Source organism: Pteropus vampyrus, unplaced genomic scaffold, assembly GCF_000151845.1.
Source record: "Pteropus vampyrus isolate Shadow unplaced genomic scaffold, Pvam_2.0 Scaffold107, whole genome shotgun sequence".
Lineage (NCBI taxonomy): Eukaryota > Metazoa > Chordata > Mammalia > Chiroptera > Pteropodidae > Pteropus > Pteropus vampyrus.
This window is the reverse complement of record NW_011888888.1, coordinates 384,012-409,033: the sequence shown is the minus strand read 5'-3', so window position 1 is coordinate 409,033 and position 25,022 is coordinate 384,012. Positions and strand designations below refer to the sequence as shown.

Here is a 25,022-nt window from a genome sequence, read left to right as displayed (position 1 = left end):
CCTATGCAGATGACACCAACAGTGTGCCTGTGTCCTCCATTTTCTGGGTGAGTTTGGCCAACAGGGAGATGAAGCAGTAGACCGAAGGGAGAAGAAAATGACATCAGAGTCTTTAAAGTGCTCGAATTAGGATGAGGTAAATGAGACATTACACTTTGAAATTTGTCTCTCTACAGTCTATCTAGTCTTGCCTTCTAGACCTCAGTTCAGATGTAAACTAAATTTTCTCACCCGTTTTCTATATCTTTTAGCCTCTTTGTTACATTTCATGTCAATTTGTCTCTCTACCGCATTTAAGAGAATTTCTGTGAAAACCAACTGAGGTTGTGGCTGAGTGAGACAGAGGGCTGCTGGAGTCCCAGGAGCTCCTCTTAAATAGCCAACACACAAACTTACTTGCTGACAGACTCTTCCTCTGAGCTTCAGTGCTGGGGAAGTAGTTCGAAAGGCACCAGGGACATATAGGAAGGAAATGAATTGTCTGGCTTCAGGGCAAGAGCTACAAACGTGACTTTCTCCCAGACACAAGTTCTGGTGGAACCATTGTTACTTTGTTGAGCCCACCCTCTTCCTGATGTGCAGATGCAGGTGGTCACCATATCTGAATCTCTATGAACCTGGCTAACAACATTCACCCTACCCTGGTTGATTCCCTGAGACCTTGCCCCACCCAACTTGCAAGCTCACCCAAGTGCTCTTCCATATAAACAGCCTGTCTTGGCTCATGCTGAGAACTTTCCTAAAATCTTTGAGGGGGTCACAAAACCAAAACAAGTAGCATCTGGCCTCAGTGTGCTCTATACCTCTTGCTGAGTAGCCCCAAGCTCTGCACTAGTGGCAGCCAGCCTCAGTTCACGGCTTGACCTCTTCAGGCATCTCCAAGACCAGTACGAGTGGTGCCATCTGCGGATTGCTTGGTGGCTCATGTCAGGTGGCCCCAGGCAAGGCACAGGCTGCGGCCAAACTTAGCCTGCAGGGTGGACCCCTCCCAGGAAGACCCAAGCCAGTAAGCCTAGTGGTTGTCTTCAGACCAAACTGGAGCACTGTGCAAGGTTGTGTTCAAGGACGATACACCCAGAAGGCAGACTGAGCAGGTACCAGAGCCCCGCTAAAGTGAATCCTGCTCCATAGGGTCAGCCCTTCACTAGCCAATACTCACAACCAATCAACCTAAGCGTAAATCCCTTCCACTAATATGCAAATAGCAACCAAGTTTCAGCTACAAAAGGAGGGCACACATAACCCACACAGGGACACATCTGGAGCCCCTGGGGAAGACTGAGTCACTGAGCCCCACAGGACACCTACTATGTAAGGCCACTCTAGTAAGACTGGGAGACATAGCATATCTACCTATTACATAGAAACAAATATAGAAAGGCAGCCAAAATGGGGGACATTCCAAAGAAACGTGTCCCAAACGAAAGAACAGAACAAATCTCCAGAAAAAGAACTAGACAAAATGGAGACAAGCAATCTACCTGATGCAGAGTTCAAAACACTGGTTGTGAGGATGCTCAATGAACTTAGGGGAAGATTAAATGAACTCAGTGAAAACTTAAAGAGATAGAAAACATAAAAATGGAGATAGTTAACATAAAAAAGAAGCAGTCAGAAAAAAGAATTCAAGAACTGAAATGAATAATACAGGGAATCAACAGTAGATTAGCTGAAGCAGAGGATAAAATCAGCAATTTAGATAAGGTAAAAGAAAACATCAAATGAGATCAGCAACAAGGAAAAAAAATCTAAAATATGAGAATAATGTAACACATCAAATATACCAACATTTGCATTGTAGGAGTACAGAAGGAGAAGAGAGACACCAAGGATTTGAAAACCTATTTGAAGAAATAATGATGGAAAACTTTCCTAACCTAGTGAAGAAAATAGACATACAACCCCTGGAAGCCCAGAGAGTCCCAAACAAGATGAACCAAACGAGGCCCATGCCAAGACACATCATAATTAAAATGCCAAAGGGTAAAGACAAAGAGAGAATCTTAAAAGCAGCAAGAGAAAAGCAATTAATTATCTATAAGGCACAAAATATGCAAAGTGATGAAAAGGAAGGATCTATAACCAAGATTACTCACTCTACCTAGCAAAGCTATCATTTAAAATCAAAGGACAGATAAAGAGTTTCCCAGACAAGAAAAAGCTAAAGGACTTCATCAGTACCAAACCAACATTACAGGAAATGTTAGGGAGACATCTTTAAGAGAAAGAAGAAAAAAAAAGACAAAAATATGGATAATGAAATGGCAATAACTATGTATCAATCAACAATTATTTTTCATGTAAAAGGATTAAATGCTCCAATCAAAAGCCATAGGGGGGTTGAATGGATAAGAAAATGATATGCTGCCTACAAAAGACTCACTTCAGATCGAACTACACACGGAGACTGAAAGTAAAGGGATGGAAAAAGATATTTCATGAAAAAAAAAAAAAAAGCTGGGTAGCAATACTTATATCAGACAAAATAGACCTTAAAACAAAGGCTATACCAAGAGACAAAGAAAGACCCAGTAATCCCCCTTCTGGGTATTTTTCTGAAGAAACCCAAAACACTACTTCAAAGGGACATGTGAATCCATATGTTCACTCCAGCATTACTTGCAATTGCCAAGATATGGAGACAACCTGGGCGTCAATCAATGAATAATACTCAGCCACAAAAAAGAACAGAATATTGCCATCCGCAACAACATGGATGGACCTACAGGGTATTATGCTGAGTAGAATAAGTCAGAGAAAGACAAATGTCATATGATTTCACTTACATTTGGAATCTACAGAACAAAATAAACAAAAAAAAAAAACAACAGAAACAAACTTATAAATACAGAGAACAGTTTGATGATTGCCAGGTGGGAGGGGGATTGGGGAGATGAGTGACAAAGGGTAAAGGATTAAGAAGTAAAAATTGGTAGTTACAAAATGTCATGGAGATGTAAAGTATAGCACAAGGAATATAGTCTATAATATTGTAACAACTATGTGTGGTGTCAGATGGGTACTAGATTTATTGGGTAATCACTTCTAAAGTTATATAAATACCTAATAGCTATGTTGTACACCTGAAACTAATATAATATTGCATGCCAGCTTTAATTGAGAACTTTTAAAAATATTTTTAAAAATATGTACAGCTTTTTGTATATTAATCACCCCTTAATAAAGTGGCTGTTTTAAAAAAAAAAATTGTGAGCAGAATCATGTTAACAATAATAATGAATAATATAGTAATAAATAACTGCACATATTAGAAATTTTAAAGTTAAGTTGTGGAATATGTATGTGTGTGTGTGTATATATATATATAATTTAACTTGAGGTTGGTGTAATCAGAGTTTGTGTTCAGGAGGAGCATACTGGCCAACTTCAATCTTTATTAATAAGAGTTTAGTTTAATTAAACATCATGTTTAATATGTATGTCTGTACAGGGCTTACATTGCAGAAGGGTGATCAAAAAGGTGCAAAGGTGGAAGATTGCATGAGCCTGAGCACCACTTGCCAAGCCCAGACAAGGCAATATGAGAATGGAACATTATGGACCAATCTCAATCACTCATGTACAAAGATGCACCAATTCTAAACAATCTACTGTAAACAAGATAATACAGGATGATAAAGTTGGATTCTCCCCATGACTAAAATAATTATTCTACATTACAAAAGCTCTTCACTCTATTAACAATTAAAGAAGAAAAATTAAAGAATCATTTCAGTAGGTATAGGAAATTTAGCATCTATTTATGATGAACTCATAGCAAAATGATGAAAGATATTTGCCAAAACATTCTATAAGGAACATTATTCTTGTTGGTGAAACATTAAAAAGCATTCCTTAAGATCAAGAATGAGACAGAAATACCCTCCATCATCATTTTTATTTAACATTGTACTGGAGCTCCTGGTCAGTGAAATAAGAACAGAAAAAGAAAAAAAGAAAAAAACATGAGGATTGGAAAGGAACAAACTGAATTCTTAGTTGGCAGTTAATTTCTTTCTGCATATTGAATATTTCATTACATTGTCTGTGGGCTTTCATTATTGCTATTGAGAAGTCAACTGTCATATTAACTGCTGAAGATAATCTGCATTTTTTTTCTGGCTCTTTTAAGAATTTTGTGTTATCTTTGGTGTTCTTCAGTTTAACTATGGTACATTTACTTTCTGCATAAAAATCCAACTAACTTTTGTAACACATATTCATTATAATAGTTTGTATATGTTACAAATAATTTGATTACCTACATGGAAAACAGGAGGAAATATAAAATGATACTACTCAGAGCAGCACAACAATAAAACAGGAACAAAATATGCCCTCTAGGAATAAGTTAAAACAAAAATGTGAAATTATATATGAATAAAATTATAAAGTAATTTTCCTAGGTTACTTAACTCCAAGGAAATGGTAGAACCATAATTCAAATATAGACAGAATATTCCTAGCAACTAACCACTACACTCTTCTGCCTTGAGTCAAAGAAGCGGAACACCAGTTCTTATACCAGATGACAAAATGTAGGAAAGCAAATTAAAACACAATACCATTTCATACTTACTAGATTGTCAAAAGTTAAAAGTCTGACAATAGCAAGTATTGGTGAAGCTATAAAATGACAAGAATTCTTACAGAATTCTGCTGGAATATAAATTGTTGAAACTATCTGGAAAGCAATATGTCAATATCTAGTAAAGCTGAAGCAATAAAGTAATTTTGCCTCTAGCTATACACCAGAGAGACATCCCAGCAGGTACAGAAGGAGAAATGTGCAAGAATGTTCAAAGCAATATTGCTCTTAATAGGAAAAAAAAAAAAAGGAAAATACCTAAATATCCATTAATTGAAAAATAAATAAGTGTTCTGGTCATACAATGGAGCAAAAGTTCTTGCCTTTTTAATAGCTTCATTTAAATTTAATTTAAATACCATAAATTGCATCCATTTTAAGTGTACAATTGAATGCCTTTTAGTTAATCTACAGAGTTGTACAATGTCGCCACAATCTAAGTTTAGAACATTTCCATTACCCAAAGAAAGATCCTTCATGCCCGTTTGCAGTTTATCCCATCTTCCTCACACCTAGCCTTAAGCAAACGCTAATTTACTTTCTATATATAGATCTGTCTTTTCTGGACATTTCATATAAATGAAATCATAAAATTTGTAGTTTTGTGTCTGGCTTCTTTCACCTAGCATAATGTTTTTTGAAGTGCATCCATGTTGTGGCAGTATCAATACTTAGTTCCTTTTATTGCTAAAGGAGTATTCTAATGAATGGGTAGATCATTTACTTTTTGGCTATTATAAATAATGCTGCTATGAACATTCACATAAAAGTCTTTGTATGGATGTACATTTTAATTTCTCTTGGGTAGATGCCCAGGAGAGGCATTGCTTGGGAGCGAATGTTCCCAACCTTAATTGTACCAAGGACCTCTTTGGCAATCTGATGAAACCTATCGACCTCTTCTCAAGATAATGTTTTTAAAAATTTTAATACCTTTAAATAAAATTATAGGATTACAAAGAAATAAATTATGTTAAACTATAGTTATTATCAACATACTAAAAAAGTTATGGTAATATATGTGTTTTTATTAACCCATTAACTAATTAGATATGGTAGCAAGATAAACAATTAACAATGTCAAAACAATTAATGAGCTTAGTCTAGATTTCAAGATCTCTGTATTAACCATAATAGGATATGGAAATACCTGTGATTTCTATTGGTGCTAGTCACTTATTACTACTATGGTAGATTACCTATATTTTAATTGAAGGAAATGCTAAATTTCAGTTAAAGGTTAGTGAAAATTCTATTTTATATATTTTCCCCTACTCTGTGCTTGTTCTCAACCTATTAAGAACTTAAAATGTAATAGTATACTGGAGTGAAAATGAATGAAGTAGAGCTACTTATTTCTACATGAATGAATCTTACACATAATGTTTAATTTAAAAAGCAAGTTGCAAGAGAAAATATACACTATTATGCCACTTGTATAAAGCTTAGTTACCTCCTCAATAACACTATTTGTTGTTTAGGCATTCATGCATATATGGTAAAGTATGAAGAAATGCATGGGAATGATAAACAACCAATTCAGAATGTTAATTCAGAGAGAGAGACAGAGATTTGTCCAAGGAGGGGGTGAGGGGGCTTCAATTTCACTTGTAATGATATAATCCTTACACTGATAAGTACACAGGTGTTGGTATGTTATTATGTATGTTTATATTTTATTTTCAATGTATTTCTATATACATGAACTATTTCATAATAAATTTTTAAAGAATGAATTAACTCTTTTTAAAACATGTAAAGTGTAACCTCTACTTAACTATCAATTACAATATTCAAAATATTAACACCTTAAATATAACTAAAATACTGTGCTATACTCAAAATTATAAAACTAAAAAATGGAAGAATTTATAATCTTTTTCTCACATATCATTCCTAGCTGAGATTTTGTCTAATTTTTAAAAGTAGCTTTTAAATGCTTTCAGAGATGTTTAATGTTCATTCTCTTAATATTTACTTTAACTTTTCTATTATTTGAACTCTCTGGAATTTCCCCAGACATCTCTTCTAGATAACTTTTTAATTTCATTACATTATTATTGGGGTTGATAGAACCTTTTGGTTGTAAGCAATGGAGACCCCACCCAAATTAGTTTAATTTTTAAAATGCTACTTATTGGTTGAAATAATCGAAACATCCAAAGAAAGTTCTAGCTTTTAGCACAGCTTAAATAATACTGCCAGGACTGCATTCACTCTCTCTCCACCTCTCACCTCTGTTCTTTCTTGCAGTGGTATCACTCTCCAGCAGGCCCTCTTAACATGGTAGCCCTTCGCAAAGTCCAGGCATACTTTATCGTTACTGGGTTGTGTCTCATTGTATTGACTTAGAGTCATGTAACTGTGATGGAAATGCTGATTGACCCAGTCTGGGACATGTCTCCTAGAGCCTAGGCTGAGTTAATGTAGAGTCAGGCCCTCCAAAACCATGTAGACGATGAGGGAGTAGGAGGTGGATCCCCAAAAGAAAATGTACCAAAAGAAGAGAAAGCGAATGGTAAGCAAACAACAAGTGTTAACAGCGTCAACTGAAGATTGAAATATTCTTCCATTGTCTAGCAATGGAGGTTCATGCTGGTATCATGTAGTTCTCTAGTAATTACAGGATGTCTAACAATATGTCTGAATGGTTTCTTCCACTAAATGATGAATGCTGATCAGGGCTGGTTTTTAGAAGTAGCATTCACGGTAAGATCATTTTAATTTGATCAATAAAAGTCTGGACTATTGTAAAATAGAGGCCAGGACTACCATGTTCTATAAAACTTAATAATATTAATGGTGTTTCCTATTCAGGTCCTCAGTTAGCTACTTCCATGATAAAGTCCTACATGAAAAATATATAACCTGTAAATCTTCGCAGTAAAGTTAAATAAAAAAGAAGGATTTGTTTAATACTATTGGATTCAATGCTCTTTACTGATGTAATGGGAAAATTATTCAAGAACATTTCATTCTTAAGAAAATACTGTCCACATTATCGATGCCTTGATGTACTTGGGCTTATAAAAAACTATAATCTATGCTTTCTGAGCACAAGATCTTTTTGGCAATTTTCACCACAAAAAAAATTTTATCTTGGAATTCAACAGCTGCTATTAGTGGTGCTCAAAAAGTAAGTTTTCTGAAACAGACAAGGATACAATTGTAGGTGATATCTACCCCACTTTCTTTCACAGTATTCAAGAAAATTTTCTAAGGAGGTTCTCTATTTATAAACACTCCTCCCATTGAAATAGGTAGCCAGTATTCTGCTTATCAGGGAATAAACTGAGTGAGATTAATAAATATTGATTTATTAAATATTGTTGATCTATAGTATGCCAAGCACCATGTTAAGCCCTGGGGATATCAGAGTGAGACATGCAGACAAATAATTATAATATAGTGTGATAAATATTTTGATAAAGTAAATAACATGCATTGTGGTACTTAGTACTGAGGATCAGCAAGAAAAATAATGGAATGGGATGGCAGAGGTGTTGAGAAAGCTTCAGTGGAGAATAAATGTCTTAGGGAAACTTGGGCTAAGTTTTAAGGACAAGTAAGAATTATCCAGGCACAAGAGGTGGGGTGGAAATGGAAAGAGTAACCTAAGCAGAATAAACAGAGAAATGAGCAAATATAGAGAGTTCAGCTAACTAAAAATAGGCTTAAATGAAGAATGTATGTAATTAAAGATATAGGCATTTCCTGGTAGGTCTTGAGAACGGTACCTAAAATATCTGTCAAGTGCCCACTGAGATATTATTCATATAATTGCAATTAATTGAATCTTAAAAACATTTTTAATCGGTTAACATTCTTGGGGGTGGTTACGGGAGAAATAGTAGTGATCTACATTTTAGTGTGAATTAGTTTAATCAATTTACTGCTTATCATTTGGTCTAGATCAGGGGTCAGCAAACTTTTTGTGTAAAGGGCCAAATGGTTAATATTTGGGGCTCTTTAAGCCATACAGTTTCTGTTGCAACTACTCAACTCTGCAGTTGTATAATGGAAGCAGCCATAAGCAATACATGAGCAAGTGGATGCAGCTATGTACCAATAGAACTTGATTAACAAAATCAAGAGAACGTGATTCTCTGAGGTCTCTAGGTAATAGAGCTGTGAATTAAACCAAGGGCTTTGCATTCCAGAAATAGTGCCCTTTCCTAGGATTGCTGGCCAACAACAAACCTTGAACTTTGAATATCTTCATGGACAGACAACCTACTCCTTATTTTTCCCTTAAACGGCTACCCCTCAGAGGCCACATAAGTGATTTCTGTGGAAAGCTGTGCTGAAGAGACAAGAGAAACCTGCCCGTCCTTCCTTGATTCATCCCCTGCCTGGGAGAGGCAGCAGATAGGAATCCTATACAGCTCAGTGGCTTCTCTTATTCCAGTGTTAAGCCTTCCTTTCAAGTTTATATTGCAAAGCATCAAACTTCCTCCTCTCCTCTTCAGGCTGGCCTGCACATGGCACACATTTGTGCTTGAAAATAATTTTGGCTATTTGCAGTTTATAGGGAACACTGCATTCCAATTCTGAATTTATTTCCCACCCCTCATGCCCTCCCCCAAACGTAGTAAATTATAGTTAGGGTTTAAACCTAAACGTAAGAGTCTATTTCACACATTACATAGCTAAAATATAGCTTTATTCCACTGCTAAAAGTTCTGTCATGTTTAGTAAATGTGTGGGTCTTGGACCGTGAAACTTACTCTGAAAGGCATAAAAATAAGAACTAGGAATACCAAGCCTTTGAGGAGGGGAAAAAAAGAATAAAACTGGCTACCTTTAATAATTTACTTCTCTCATTCTTTATCCTCATTTGAATTTGAGAAAATATTTAAAGCTTAGAGAGAACTTGCTCATGCCAAACAATTTATCTCTATGAATTCCTTTTTTGTGCACTTCACATGTCAGAGACACAAAATAATGCCACCATTACTTGCCAGTTGCATGAACTTTGATCTCAAATGGGTCATGAGTCAGTTTCAAACAAAGCACTAAATGTGAAATGATAAGCAACTTCCATGCCTATGATATTACGAGATTTTATTTTTCATATAGTGGACACAATGGCATATTTTTGTCTTAATTTTTCAGTTAAGGACTATAATATGGATATTACTCAAAGTCAGGGACAGGCCTAACAATTTTGTTGAAAACATAAACTTCTCAGCATTACACAATCCAATATATCTTATTTCCTAATAGTTTAATGGACATTTCATTGTTCATTAATATTAAAGGGTTTAATAGGAGAAATGCCATTGACAAAATTTGTCTTATAATTGAAAATCTAACATTTTAAGAGCTTAAAACTGGTCACTGTTAAGACATGATTTCACAAAGTTATTACTGAAGCTGCAGGTACCAATGCAAAAAGTAATAATTTTAAAAGCCTTAACTTAGCCAAATTCTCTATTATTTATATAATTCATATAAGTGTTAAATATCACACATTTTACATTAAAATGTGAGTTAAGGCATTTATAACAAGAATAATGCTGTAGCTTCAGTATTAAGATATGTAAATAACTATGACTAAAAGTGCTCAAATTCAGTTGGTTTTGTAAATAATCAAGTGGTACAAATAGTATGACGATAGCATTAGATTTTTGGATTGTAACCACCTATCTCTAACAAAATACTCACTCCTTTTGCAAGCACTGCTAGCCCTCTGTAGTTCTGATTATTCTAGAGGGCTTGAAAGTTTTGTTTTACAAGAACCCACAAACCTAAGAATCCATAATGTAGTTCTGAACCAATTTAATGTCTAATAATTGTAAGTTATATGCTCATTTTTAAGAAATGGAAGTTATGATTATTTTTAAAATATTTAAAATATGTGTGTGTGTGTGTATATATATATGCGTGTATATATATATATATATATATATATATATATATATTTATATTAGTTTGGCCAAATTGAAGCCTTTAAAATTATGACTATTATTATTTTACACTACTATATGAAGCATGAGCAGCAACCATCTGCAACCATGTCTTAAGTGTGATGAGTTTTATAACTCTTATTAAAGGTAGTTTTTCAGTTATAAGACAAATTTTGTTAATGGCTTTTCTCTCTCTCATTAAATTCTTTTTAATAAGACAAAATTACTTATGACATTGTTCCTCCTTTCTAGTAAAATTCCTAGTTCAGTTCACCAAACGACTGCCTGCAAGGTGGGTTTACAACTTTTTAAATTTACTTGTAAATATTTATTCTGGATGGCATTTATGTGAAGTGTTTTTGTAATACCGATGATCACAAAAATCTCCTTTCATTTTATAATAGTTTATAATATTTAAGGGACACACAATGATATAAACCACTAGTCACTTGCCTTTTCAGTTAAGGTAGAATTTAAGATGAATGTATTAAACAATTTATAATTGTTTTCTCTGTTCGGTATGATTAATTTTATACCTTTTGGGTGTCCTGGGCTGAGAAAGCTGGCAAAAAGACTACAATTTATGGTCTTATAATGCTTAGCCCTCAGATATTCCACTGAAATACTCCCAGAGTTAAAAAATCCATATATTTGAGATTGACTCTCAACTGTGTTATTTTCATATTTCACGAAATTTTCACACTTTCATGAAAATACAGTATAGCCACCTTGCTTTATTTTGCAGAAGCCTTTCCAGTAGGCAAGCTATGGCTCTTCCAAGAGTCATTTAAAGTGCCTGAAAGAGAGAGAGAAGATTTTCTCCAAGATTGGGCAGGTCAGAGGCTCCACGTGATGTGAGGTCTGAAATGCTTCCCCATCAGAAGGCCCAGGGACCCGGCGCACACAGTGAGAACAACATGCCCCTTTGTCCAAAGGATCCACGCTCTCTGACCTGGGTGGACAAGCCGATACATACACAGGGTGACAGAGGCTGGTCAGTTATTGGGATCAAGCAGCTTCACTTGTTGACACGAAAATTCTAAACTTTGTATGTTAATAAGCTACACTTTTGGGGAGCTCAGTAATGTGCTTCCACCACAGCCCTTCTCCCTGCCTCTGTTAATCATTGAACTCTCTTTTTCTGAATTTGAGAATGAGTCATGGCTTTAACTCTAGGACAGCCTGATAAAAGTCCAGCTTCAGTGACCTGCCCTGGGATTTCCAGGTCAAAGGAAAAGGAAAAAAGAAGGGAAAATGACAACAACTGCCAACTTAAAAGAGGCCTTGTGACAAGAGTTAATTGTTGAAAAATAATGTTGACCTCAAAATGACCTCACTACACCACAGCACTCCCTGCTCATACATAAACTGAGCATATACCAAGATATAACATCTATGAGTAGGATGGAGCTTCTTTTACCCACCACATTTTGAGTTTTGCTAATAATAGGTATAAATAGCTAATCTTTATTGGGACAACTATTGTCCTGATCTATGTATAAAGCAACTGGTTCACTGAAGTTTCAAGTGAGCATGCGTGACCAGTTCCCTAAGAGAGGAAATCATAGGTAAACCCTCAGATTTCGAAGGCCCCAGCTTAGTGATTACACCTTCCAATAGTTACTATTAATAAAACTGGGCATGATTTTGTTGTCTTAGAGGTATTTATTTTATTACAGTCATTTTAGGATTTCAACTGTTAGTATTTTTTAGAAAGCTTGAAGCCAAAATGATGAGGGTTTCTTTCTTGACCAAAGTGATACAAACAAGGAATTCTGAACTTGGGGAAGAAGAAAATAACATATCAAAGATTCAATAATTAGAATAATTTTCCCAATTATCCTGGCAAATGAAACTTTAAGACCTTAGATGAGAGCAGAATATGTTAAATTAGGTTAATATGTGGTGGGGAAAAATGCTGTAGATGATAGAGGCTCTGTTAATCCCTCTGGCGACCAAATCAAAACTGTACGGGAACAAGGAGAGCAGCAAGGAAAATCGCCTGGGATCTTGATGAACAAATTATACAAATAGGGAGAAATCCAAGAAATCACCCTGCAACGACAGAAGGTAGGGTGGTGCAAGGACATGGGGCTGCCTGGTCTCCAGCGGCTGAGTGAGACAGAGGCTTTGGCAGCGGCAGAAGCCTCTTAAAGAGGTCACGTCTGCGAGCAGATCTTCGCGATGACGGATCTCCTCACTCTGAGCACCAGTGCTGATTTGGCTGCGCCCAGGGTGGGGCACCAGGGACTTAACAGGGAGGCATTGTCGAAGTGAGGGCTTAGGTGAGACTGGCTGGGTTCAGAAGTGCCGGCGGTATCCATTGTTCCCTGTTGAGCCCTCCCTTCTGCCAGGGCAAGGACACAGCACCCCGCCATAGCCGTGACATCATCGAACTGGATAACAGAAGTCGCTCCACCAAGAGGTTTCCCTGAAACTATGCCGCCCCCAACTCTCGGCCCCACCCAAGCCACAACCAGGTACATACTCAGCGAGTCATGTGTTCCTTGCTGAGCGGCGCCTAGACTCACACTGGAGGCAGCCTCGGTTTCTAGTGCAGCCTTTTGAGGTAACTGTAAGCACAGCATCTGTGGATTGCTTGCTGAATCTTAACAGGTGGCTCCAGCAGGCTAAATTTGGCCTGCAGCTGAACCCCTCTCAGGACTGTACCACTGGACACCTACTTCACAAATCCACACCAACGAGACCGGGAAACTTAGGAGCTTTGCTTAGTACATAGAAACAGACATGGAAAGGCAGCCAAAATGGGAAGGCAAAGAAACCATATGACAGAACAGAAACCATATGACAGAACAGAACAGAGATCTAGATATAATGGAGTCAAGTAATCTAACAGATGCAGAGTTCAAAACACTGGTTGTAAAAATGCTCAATGAACTTTTGGGAAGTGTAGATAAATTCAGCAAAGAGATAAAAAACATAAAAATGGAAATGGAAAATATGAAAGGGAACCAGTCTAGAATGAAAAACACATTATCTGAGATGAGAAGTATAGTAAATGGAATAAACAAAGTAATAAACAAAGTGAATAAAGAAGAGGATCAAATGCCCTATCTAGAGGACGAGAAAGCCAAGGACACGCAATTAGAATGGCAAGAGATAAGATGCCAAGACTACAAAAATAATTTAAGGAGTATATGGGACACTATTAAGGCTCCAAATGTTTGTCTGATCGGCATAACTGAAGAAAATCAAGATGTTGAACAGCTAATGTTTAAAGAAATAATGATGGAAAACTTCCCTAACCTGGTGAAGGAAATGGACATAAAACCTCAGGAAGCTAAGAGAATTCCAAAAATCAGGGATCCAAGACACATCATAATTAAAATGCCAAGGTTAAATACAAATAAAGAACCTTAAAAGCAGCAAGAGAAAAACAGTTAATTACTTATAAGGGAGCACCCATAAGACTGAGAGCTGATTTCTCAAAAGATACTATGCAGGACAGAAGGGCTTGGCAAAAAATACTCTACAGGATGAAGACCCAGGATCTACAACCAAAGATATTTATCCAGCAAAGCTATCATTTAGAGTTGAAGGACAGATAAAGAGCTTCCCAGACAAAAAATAAGCTAAAGGAATTTATCACCACCAACCAGGCACTGGTGCTCAGAGAAAGCATGTCCTTTACTGTGGAAGTCCGGTTGTGGACGCAGCCCCTTTAAGAGGTGTCTGCAGCTGCCGGCTGCCACTGCCTTAGCCTCTGTCCCACTGACCTGCTGGGGACTGGGCAGCCTTGAGTCTTCACCCCATCCTACCTTCAAACATTGCAGAGTGATTTCTTATTTCTCTCCCTAGTTGTAGGGCTTGTTCATCTAGACCCCAAGTGACTCTGCTTGCTGTTTGCTCCGTGTTTCCATCACAGCTTTGATGTGGTCACAAGAGGGGATGAACAAAGCTTCTAGCAAACATAGATCTTATATAATAATTTAAAAGGCTTTTTGGGCAAAGTATATTATAAAAACGATATATGTGGAGTGAGATTTGAGTACGGGTAAGGGAAAGAAACTTTTTCTCTTTGTACCCTTTTGTACTGTATGAAATGATTTTTTTGAATGAAGAACATGTAGTCATTTTTTTAAATATGATAAACTAATTTCAGTGATTGAAAGTAGCATAATGTCACCCTTCAAGGAATATTTAAATTTTAATGGACAACTCAGAACTTTTTATCTAGGAAGAATAAGTTTACTTTATTGACCACCAGGGCCAATAAGAGAAGAACTGCTCAAAACATACCTTATACACTCATTAGCCTGGTCTATCTACTCACAACTCTTTTCAAATATTTCCTTCTCATGTATAGAACTTCACTTCTTGAACTTAAAAGCTTTGCTGTCAGGATTACAAGGAAGCTGGGAGGGAAATTTAGCATTAAGATGATAATCTATGAAATGTGGAAAAAAGATTAGTAAACACATCATATACATCTATTAATACTGTTCATATCACTCCACCACATGTTGTTTTTTTATCAGGCTGATTCACAGATCGGAAAGAACCAGAAACCTCTATGTGTCAAAATTATTTGTTGTGTTCATGTCTCAAGAAAACCTGAAGTCAGTGATTGCATTTCTTAAGGACACTGTGAAAAGCCAGTTGCAGCTTTCTCACTTCATGTTACCGGCAGTAGGTAGACATTGATCATATGAAGAACAGACAATAATACTGATAGTGTATATTCTGCTGTTATTCCCATAGGCAAGTCCAGCTGACTACAATAATTAATAAAAAGGAGAAATCATTTACTTACAAAAGTCTTGCCATAATATCTGAAGTGGGTAGATGTGGGGAAGCACAAAGAAACAACGGTTATTTATTATTTGGAAGTCCTCAAGTTCAATTTTTTTCTCTTTACATTGTCTTAATAAATCACACATCAAATAAATACCTTTGAAGGAAAAAAAATTAAATGAACTGAGAGTTGAATGTCAGGTTAAGTAGGGAATATTAATTGGAGAATAGTGGTCCTTAATGGATATGGATGACACTTTTAAGTGAGGTTATCACTTCCTTTCTCTCTCACATCTCGCTCCCAACACTCCAAAGTGATAATTGCTTTAAAAGTAAAATAGTTCTAGATACACCGATAGGTATTCTTTTTTCCCAGAGGCTATAAGTAGCAAATCTCAACACCTAATGAATCATGTTATTTCTCATCTCATTTAACAAACTCTAATAGGCAGCTGAAAATCTCTTACATTTATCTCAGTACAAAATGTTTGAGGTTGAAGTCTGGACCAGAAAATGGAACAGAAAGATCAGGAAAGGGAAATTATATAACTGTCATCACAACGATAGTCTGCTCTTCTGGACCTGAGTCATGCCATTTTCACCATGAATGCTGATATTTCCTTCTCGAGAAAAATGTAAAAATCATCAAAAATTTAGAAATCTAAATAAAATATAGACAAACATTGAGTGTCCTAAATGAACTCATTGTGAAAGAGATAAAAGAAAATGAGAAAAACATTCTACATAAGGGTTTTTCACAAAAACGAAATAAACACTTACGACATTCATAGAAGGGACAGAAGATAATTGTAGTCAATTTTATTTTACTCCTACTCCTGAGAAAATATCTCAGTCCAGGAAATGAGTTCTGAGATCCTTCCTGTATGTGATAATATGTCCCAGTGAGCCTAATTGTCATTAAATGCCCTACTTTCACACAGTCTAGGAGTGGATATGCATTTTTATTGATTTTTATGTACCACACCTTCTGTTCCAAAATGGACTTAAGCTAGCTTAAAAAGACACATAAAGTGCAACGAGATCTTCTAAATTAAAAGTATGGGCAAAGAAGAAAGTTAAATAGATGGGAGCATAAATAGAGCTTAAAAAAATAAAGCCAAAGACATTATAATATCCTTACTCTTGTTATTCGTGGGCCACAGAGGTGGTGCTAAGCTCTCTAGCAGTGACTAAGAAAGGGAAGAAATCAAACTCTGGTATATCCTTATAGAAGGAAAAGTCCCAATGAATCTTCAGCATTGGCTTAAATTATTTTACTTATAATAGAAGTAAAAATACAGTGGTAGTTAAAGTTTAACACTCATAAAAATCTAATGAAGTAAATAATACCATTATCCCTTTTTATAAATCAGGAAACCGAGGAACAGAGTGGTTATGTATCTTGCCCAAGATCATACATCTAGTAAGGGATAAAGTAAGATGTTACTAAGTGTTCTCTTAGATAAACAAAGCATAGACTGTGTGCTTATAGCATTTAAATATTCAACTATATGAAACAAATTTTATTGAATACAAAGCTAAAAATACAAGCCTGCTAACAACTGTAGTTTTATGTGATAAATGATGTTTGAACCCAAGTCTTGCTTGCACATTGCTATGGAATTGAGTGCTCAGATGAAAGTTCATTTAAGTTTGGCATGATACAATTTGATGACTCATTCCCTTTCATTTTTCTCTAATTAGACTACTGAGAAACCTAGTTCATATGGCCTGTTGTGATACTGTTTGGCCTTCCTTTGGTGAGAAGACAACGTCAATGTATCAAGCACACCAGTGTTCTTATCTCATCAGTTGGCAACAATGCAAAAGTACCACTTGGCATCAACTCTAATGGAAGCACAAACAGGAACTCAGGCAGTGAAACTGTGGAACAGTTTTCAATTATAAGATACAAATTGTCCAAAATATGCTTATATTAATTTGTTTCCTAGAATTTAAATAAAAACACAAAATTTAAACATTCTTGTGAATAACTCTCAAGTCCCCTCTTTTGAGAAAAACTTGTCTCGGGGGAAACATACTTGACAATGTTCTTAATTTTAAAAATAAATAAATTGCTTAGGTACTACTAATCTTCATACTAGAAGATAGTTATTTCTCATGAGTATATAAAGAAAATAGTATGGAATTAAATCAATGATTTCAGCACCTGTACAGAAAAAGACAAGGATCTCGAAAATATAGTGATGATGTCACACCAATGAGCAACTCAGTAAAAATAACTGATGATCTAGTTTGATTTGAAGATATATTTTTAAGTAGAGAAAAGCTAAGCTTTGTGGAAAGAAAACTGTGGCAATCAACCACAGATGTCAAATACCTGAATTCAGCAAGCATATGTTGTTGGCTGAATACAGACTCATGGACTTTAAAAGAAGCTTTTCCATAGAAAGCTAAAGAGCCCAACAAGAACTTGAACCTAAATAGACACATTCCATTTGTATTCACAGATGGGCTGAGAAAATATTCCTTGGACGTGTACCATCCAAGAATATGTATTTATATAATGTCCTTAAGCTTGGGAATCAACAAGACCTTAAAGATTCAATATTTCTATTTGTTCCCATTCTCAGTACTGTTAACAGTTAGGATGTCTTCAATATGACTTAAACAGTAATAAAATGTATTTTCTCATATAATAAAAAATCTAATGTAAGTAGGGTTTCAGGGTTGGCTGATTTAGCAGCTCAAAAAGTCCAGTCCCCATGTTCTTTTCATCTCAGTGCTTTACCTTCCACAGTGTGGATATCTTCCTACAACAGATTTTCCCAGCGATCAGAGCATAGTTACCAGTAATAAGAAAGGTACATGATTCCTCATTTATATCCAGCAGAAAGCAAATGAGAGTTTCTTCCTCAATTATGCAATAAGATTACTTACTTTTAGTCTGATTGGCCCAACATCGGTTCCAATACCAAGATAATGCCGTGAGCTGATTTCTTAAGCCAGGTTTCTAAATCAATCCAGTTGAGAGACACCATGTTTGATTCAGACTAGTTAAAGCTTAAAGGGGCTTGGGCTGGGGTCACCTTTCCCTAAGTCACATGGGCTGCATTTTGTGGATGCCTGCATAAGAGTTTCACTCTGTGAAGGGGTAAGTAGGGATAGGATCCCGGGTAGATAATAAACAGATCTGGCAATAAAACCTTTTCCTGAGAATATCAACATTTTGTACTGTGTCCTGATATATCTTGTATGGACTTTAGGGGGCAGTAGTGGCTCAGTACTCAGTGAATTTCTGTCATGTAGTAAAGGATACTACTTCTCTGGAGAGGTGTTTTTCTTTAAGAATCATACAGCATTTGCTATCACTAAATCATAACTGATATTTTCATCAATTAAAATCACAGCTACGTTGGGTCGAACACATACAAATAATGATTACTTCCCTTTATCAGTATCTTATTATAGGATCTTTCTGTATCTTTGACTTAATTTGCAGAATGATTTGAGTGAGCAAGAACAATTTACGCATTTGATTAAAATATTTTTCCTACCAACCATTTGCCGAGTATTTGCTATAGAATGGGTAAACAGACAAAAGATACTTCTATGTATTTATTCTATACAAAGCAGCATGGTTAACATTAAACTTGAATGTTAAAAATGTTAGAAAGATAAGCTAATAAATATATCAATTACTGATTTAAGCAAGACTTCTTGGATGAGTTTGACTCTGAGAAAGAGATGAATGAAAAGTCAAGATGGAGAGGGAAGGTATTCCAGATAAGCAGACTCCAGTGGAAGAAGAAAGAAGGCCAGTCAGGGTGGTGACTCTCTGGGAAGATAGGAGGATGAAAGAAAGGACCATGGGACTAGTTCACTGATAACTCAGGTTGGATTCTGAATTATCGAGTGAAGGAGATAGGGAGGTAGGGAGTAGGGATAAAACTAACATTTGTTGGTTGTCTAAAAGGTGCCAGATACTGTTGGATACTTAATATATTTATTTTTGTAAATCCTCACAAGAACAAGCAAAGTAAGTTTTATCATTATCACCCTGTGTCTATGGGTGAGAAAACTGAGAATCAAAGATGTTAAGTAAATTGTCCAAGATCACACAGCTAGTAATTGGCAGAAGAATTTTGATCCAACTCTGTTTACTCCAAATCCTGAGCTTTTCTCACTGCTTAAAATTGTCTCCTGTTGGAAGAAACTGAGCATTTAGAATTGACCACAGGCTGTTGGTGAAAGACCTGAGGGAGGGTACTCCAATCATTTAAAAGAGGGGGTGGTTGGTGGCTAGCAAACAGAGCTTGTGTATAATTCTTGATTATGGAGATCTAGATGAGATAATGTACAGGTTACTCACAAGCAATTAAATATATAAGGCAAAGGATTCTAAAGTATCTCCAGGTTCTATGTTAATTGGGCAAATGATTCTGCTTTCAACCAATATGTAGAAGACAAAATGTCAGGAGTTAATTGTCATTGTTATCAAGAATAGTGATTGGGCCAAGTAACATTTGAAAGATGTTTTTATATGTAGCCCCATGGGTAATATTCTGCAGATCTCTCACTGAGGAACAGTGCTAAATTTCAAGTTTTCTTAAAATGTGCTTAGTACCCAACTCACTTGTAATTTCTCAATTGAAAAAAAGATTGAGTTGTTTCCCTTCTTATTTTATAGATTAATGATTTAAGAAAGATATCTATCACTTATATGTGGGATATAAACCTTAAAACACAAACGAACAGGACAGAGACTCATGGACATGGACAATAGACTAGTGGCTACCAGAGTAGGGGGAGGGGGAGGAAGGAGGTAGATGAGGTAAAGGGGGTCAAATATGTGGTGACAGAAAGAAATCTAACTATGGGAGGTGAACATATATATAAAAAATATATATATATATTTACATTGTGTAAATGTGTGTATATATATATATGCCTTACTGTTAAAACGTACAGCTGAAACTTACTGAATTTTGTTAACCAATGTCACCATAAAAAATTAATTCATTCATTTTAACAAATTTTTAAGAAAATAAAGATATCTAAAAATATAAATTATTTTACTTTAAAGTTTGGAGTCCACACAAACTGAGTATTTTTCAAGGTTAATTGACAAAACTAAAGTGTGAATATCACATTACAATCTAATTCATGGTAGTACTCCATGAAATAGTAAGTTCTCCTTGTCAACTTTAAATACATATTCAGTTCACATTCTAAAGTCCTATCTTCTTTTGATTCCATATGTTACAACTGAGGTTTACACGTCTGTTCTCAAAAGGGAATTTCAGGGCCAAGAGCCTATTACTCAGTTTTGAAGAAAACTTTTTTCATGATTTAATTTAAGAGGTGCATGGTAAATGCTTGTTGATTGACAGAATGTTTGTTAAATGAAAATTTAGCATTTTATGTTAGTACTGTTGGAAAGGAAAGCGCTGCTGGCTCCTCTGCTTTCTGCTGTGTGACTTCAAACAAATTCTTTCACATTCTGAATGGTGTCAATGAAGCCTCCTGAACACTGTCACTGTGAAGACAAACAGCAATATGTGCAAAAACACCATACATATTATTTATTTTATTAAATAAATAAGTTACAGGGATGTAAATATTTTAGATAGCATGCTATTAAGCACCTTAGCCATGTCGACAAGGCAAACCTTGATACTTTACTCTGAGGATATGAGTGTATAAAAAATCTTCTCTCCTAACATATGCTGTAATCCAACTGTCTTATAAATTCAGACCGGCAACCCTCAAAAGATTCCTTCTTCCCACTGAAATGAAGTTTAATAATAATAAAAAATGGGGAAAAAAAGTCAGGAAACTAATACATACTTTCTAGACTATCAGAGTTGTTTATTCCCCCTTTCCCTTATCTGCTGACATTCTCTTGAGCAAAGAAGCTATTTCTTTTGATTTTTGCCATACATCCACTCTGTACAACTCAAATCAATGATTGTATAACTCCCAAATGAATTAAGTTTTGAACTAAAACCAAATGTCAATGTTAAGAGTATATATAAGATATAAAAAAGAACTCTATTGAGGGAAGAACTTGAGGACACAGAGAAAAAGAATAATGAGGGTAGCTTGGAGATTTGGAGGGTAAGAGGGAACAGAAAAATCAGAAAGGCCATAACTCTTAGAGTGTCCAGCAACAGTTCCTATGATGAATTCTAAAATTATGATCCTCTCAGACACAAATGCTTCTCCAAACCTCCATTCCTCTCAAGTACGATGTAAGAAAATATTGTTTAGACATTGTCTATAGGAGCTGCTATGGTGCTAGGAAACAGAGAAAAAATATAAAATTAGCTCAAAGGTCAGTGTTGTTTGCATATAGGTTTAGGTCATACTACAAAATCCATACTCGTGACCTTGTCCTGAATCCTGATCAATGGACACAGCAAAAAAAACACGAGGAGCGGGGAGAATCAGAAAACTTTGGCCACCATGATCCTAAAATTGGTGGGTTTCACATTAACAAATGAAGTGGGCAACAAATTCAACTAGACATTAAAACAATCAAGTTTAATGCAGGTGAAATTTTTAATAAAATCTAGAGAAAGATCTAGATATTTTATTAAATATTAGAATAGTTTTCTAAAGATTTATTGTGCTTTAAAGGCTTTACTGAGAGGCTCCATCTCCTTTCTCCCCACCCCCACTCCGCCCTTATGGCGGTTATTCTGCCTCTCAGTTCTTTGGGTAAGAAAATACAATAGAGTAGCTAGCTACTTGCAACTCAAGTCCTGGAGTCAAACAATCACAGGATTGAATTAGATGCAACTACTTACTAGCTTGGTGATGTTAGGAAGTTACTCAACTTCTCCATGCCTCAGTTTCCTCATGTGTAAAGAGATATAATAAAATAGTACCTGCTTCATAGACTTGTTGGGAGTGTTGCTGAGCTCAGCGCCTGACAAAAAATTCAATAAATGTGACCCTTAATATTAAATATATTCCCTGTTAACAGAGTAGGAAATCAAAGGGCTGCTCGTTTGGGAAACTATGCCTTGCCTTCTAATGATGCACCAGCATGTGGGGCACAAAGGAAAGATGTGTGGTGAACCTGTATCAGGAATTACTGGATGGCTTGGATCTGTTATTGGATCCAAGAACCTAGGCAGTGAGAGCTCCACCATTTCCCAAAAAGGGAGAGAGGATGCAATCTGCCCATAGCTGCACCTCCTAGAATGGATATTTGCGTGAGCAACAGATTAAGTTTAAACTTTTTGCTTTTAACTTTTAAAGCTCGTGAAGGACTGCTTCTAAATGACCTTTATAAACTCTGGGACAGCCCTTGCCTCCAGGGGCTTTGAGGGAATGAAGCTTTGGACATTGGGGTTTAGCCGAACATTAAAGGGATTGTACATCTCCGCCCTTACGCAGCCCCCAGGCGGAGAGGATAATCTCTCATTTTAAAAAGCTGTCATTTTTCAGAGCCCCTTGGCACCTCAGATTCATTTCGTATCTAAGTTTTATAGCTGTTATTTATTTATTTATTTATTTTGGTAGTCTACATTTATCTTTTTTATGCTTTCCTTTTGCTCTCTCTTTTCGGGTATTGTTTTTTTGGGAATGCACTTTGGGTTAGAACCCAGCTAATATGCACTACTGACAAGAATGTCTGCTGTGAGTTTTTGAAATTGATGGATAATAGATCAGTAGACTCCTTTTAAAGTTTTTTAAAAGACTACTTTAAAAACTATTTTTAAAAGTCAAAGATACCGCTTTGCAACATGTACTTTAGTCATTTATTTTAACACCTATAATTTAAGAAATAGCAACATGTGGGATATCTTTAAAGCCTTTTATCTGAGGCTCTCTGAATAAGCTTTTATTGTGGCAAGCTCATGAGTCCAACTTATGTTGAAAACAGAGGTTCCAAGAAACTAACAGAATTACCCAAGATCATGTAATAAATTGTAGCCAATCTGGATACGGAGTTCAGGACCCTTGACCAGTACAGGGTCCTGCATGAGCCTCAGAATGACTGACAAGTTTCTCAGACATGGAGGTTTTCCCATCGCCATGCTGCGAGAGTCCACTTCAGGAATGTGGGCAAGAACCCAGGAATATTTATTTTTATACACATTTCTATATATTATTTTTAATAATCTTGAGGCAGGTGGTCCAAGGATCACACTTCAAAAACTATATCTTTAAATCCAGTTCAGAGCTCTAAGACAGTGAGTCTCAAACTTTTGGGATTCAGGACCCATCTAAACTTTTAAAAAATATTAAGAATGCCAAAAAGCTTTCATTTTTGTAGGTCAATCTATCAATACATTTTGTCCTAGAAATTTAAGTGGAGACATTAAAATATATTTACTTATAAATCCATTTAAAAATAATAAATCCATTCTGTGTGAACATAAACAACACATTCATTATGAAAATAATTATATTTTTCAAAACAAAAAAAGAGTGGCATAGTTTTACATTTTTGCAAATCTCTTTAATAACTGACTTAATAGAAAACAGCTAGATTTTCATATCTACTTCTGCATTTACTCTTACAGTATGTTTTGGGTTGAAGTATGTGAAGAAGATCACTCAGATAGTTGGAAAAGGAGGAACTATTTTAATAATGCTTTTATATAATTACGGATCTTCTTTGATACTACAGCAAAACTCAACAGGTGGAAGTTTCCTAAAGGTTGGTTGCAATATGAAATCTGAAACCATATAAATAAACTTCTTATACTCTGTCACATTAAAATCCATTGGTCTCACTTGTATTTTGAATATTCTTTTTACTCATTCTTGATTTTGTAATGTCATATATTAGTCATTTTGAAAATATCGTTTTACTGAGTTAGGCAGATCTTCCAAATTTTAATATATTTCACTATATAATATTTAAAAATCACATTCATTAATATCAGCACCAATATTGTCATAAAAGTTAAGTATTGAGAAGCTTTCAAGCTTATGGTAGCATATATGAAGTTTCTGAAATCCTAATTTTTACTCAAAAGCTCGAATTTTATCATTGGCAACTAATATCTAAAGATAGAATCAAGGCTTACTTGGTCTAATTTTGCAAAGTCTAAAAAGCCATATTTTATATGTCAGTTCTTTCAAATTAAAATAATGTTCCATGAAATAAAAGTGGCTAGTTCAGCTCAAAAGTCAAATAATTGCACTATTCCTTTACCTTGAGACAAATCATTAGACTTTGGTCTCCGTGAGCACTTCCATTTTGTCACACAGATTAAAAAGACATGTTCTCAAAGATCAAGATTTCATAAAATTAATAATTTTTACTGCTTCATCAAGGACATTCTTAACTGAAGTTTTTTGTTTGTTTGCTTGTTGAACTGCAAAAGCATAATAGTGAAGAATGACTATTAGTGCAATTTGGTATCATTTCCTTGATTTGGACTAAGGTATCAGCAGCTTGCTTTTTCACTATCAAGACAAATGTCAACACTGCAAAAAAGGCAAATAATATCTTAATGTTTTTATGAAACTAGTTTGACCTTGCAGACCTTATGAAAAGGTCTCTGGGAATCCAGGGGTCTGTGGACCACACTTTGAGAACCAATGCTCTAAAAAGAAAGTTTGCTGTTATTTTAATATAATCCACTCTTGAAAATAAAAGTGTAAATTAAGCATGCTGTTCTCACTTTTATCTTCCTTTAAACAGGTATCACAATGAGTGCAATTGTGTTTGTCTTCCCTTAAACAGGTAACACAATGAGTGCAATTAATTAACCCACCATTAAACCATCTAAAAAAATTATATCTTAGATATATGCTAAAAAATGAAAGTAGACCACTTTCTT

At 35.5% G+C, this 25,022-nt stretch overlaps 1 protein-coding gene across 6 annotated transcripts in view; it reads right to left on the bottom strand.

Annotated features, from left to right (window-relative positions):
- ORC5 (origin recognition complex subunit 5) overlaps positions 1–25,022 on the bottom strand; it is a 275,932-nt gene that overhangs the window by 78,759 nt on the left and 172,151 nt on the right. For 2 of the 6 annotated variants that reach the window (XM_011365187.2, XM_023533637.1), the window contains one exon: positions 20,695–20,752. The exons of 2 other annotated variants lie outside the window; for them this stretch is intronic. In XM_011365187.2, the coding sequence (XP_011363489.1) occupies positions 20,710–20,752 (43 nt within the window). In that variant the 3' untranslated portion in view covers positions 20,695–20,709. Of the gene's footprint in view, positions 1–20,431; positions 20,753–22,096; positions 22,148–25,022 lie in introns of those variants that run through there. 2 more of the 6 variants (XM_011365190.2, XM_023533634.1) reach the window with 2 other exon arrangements.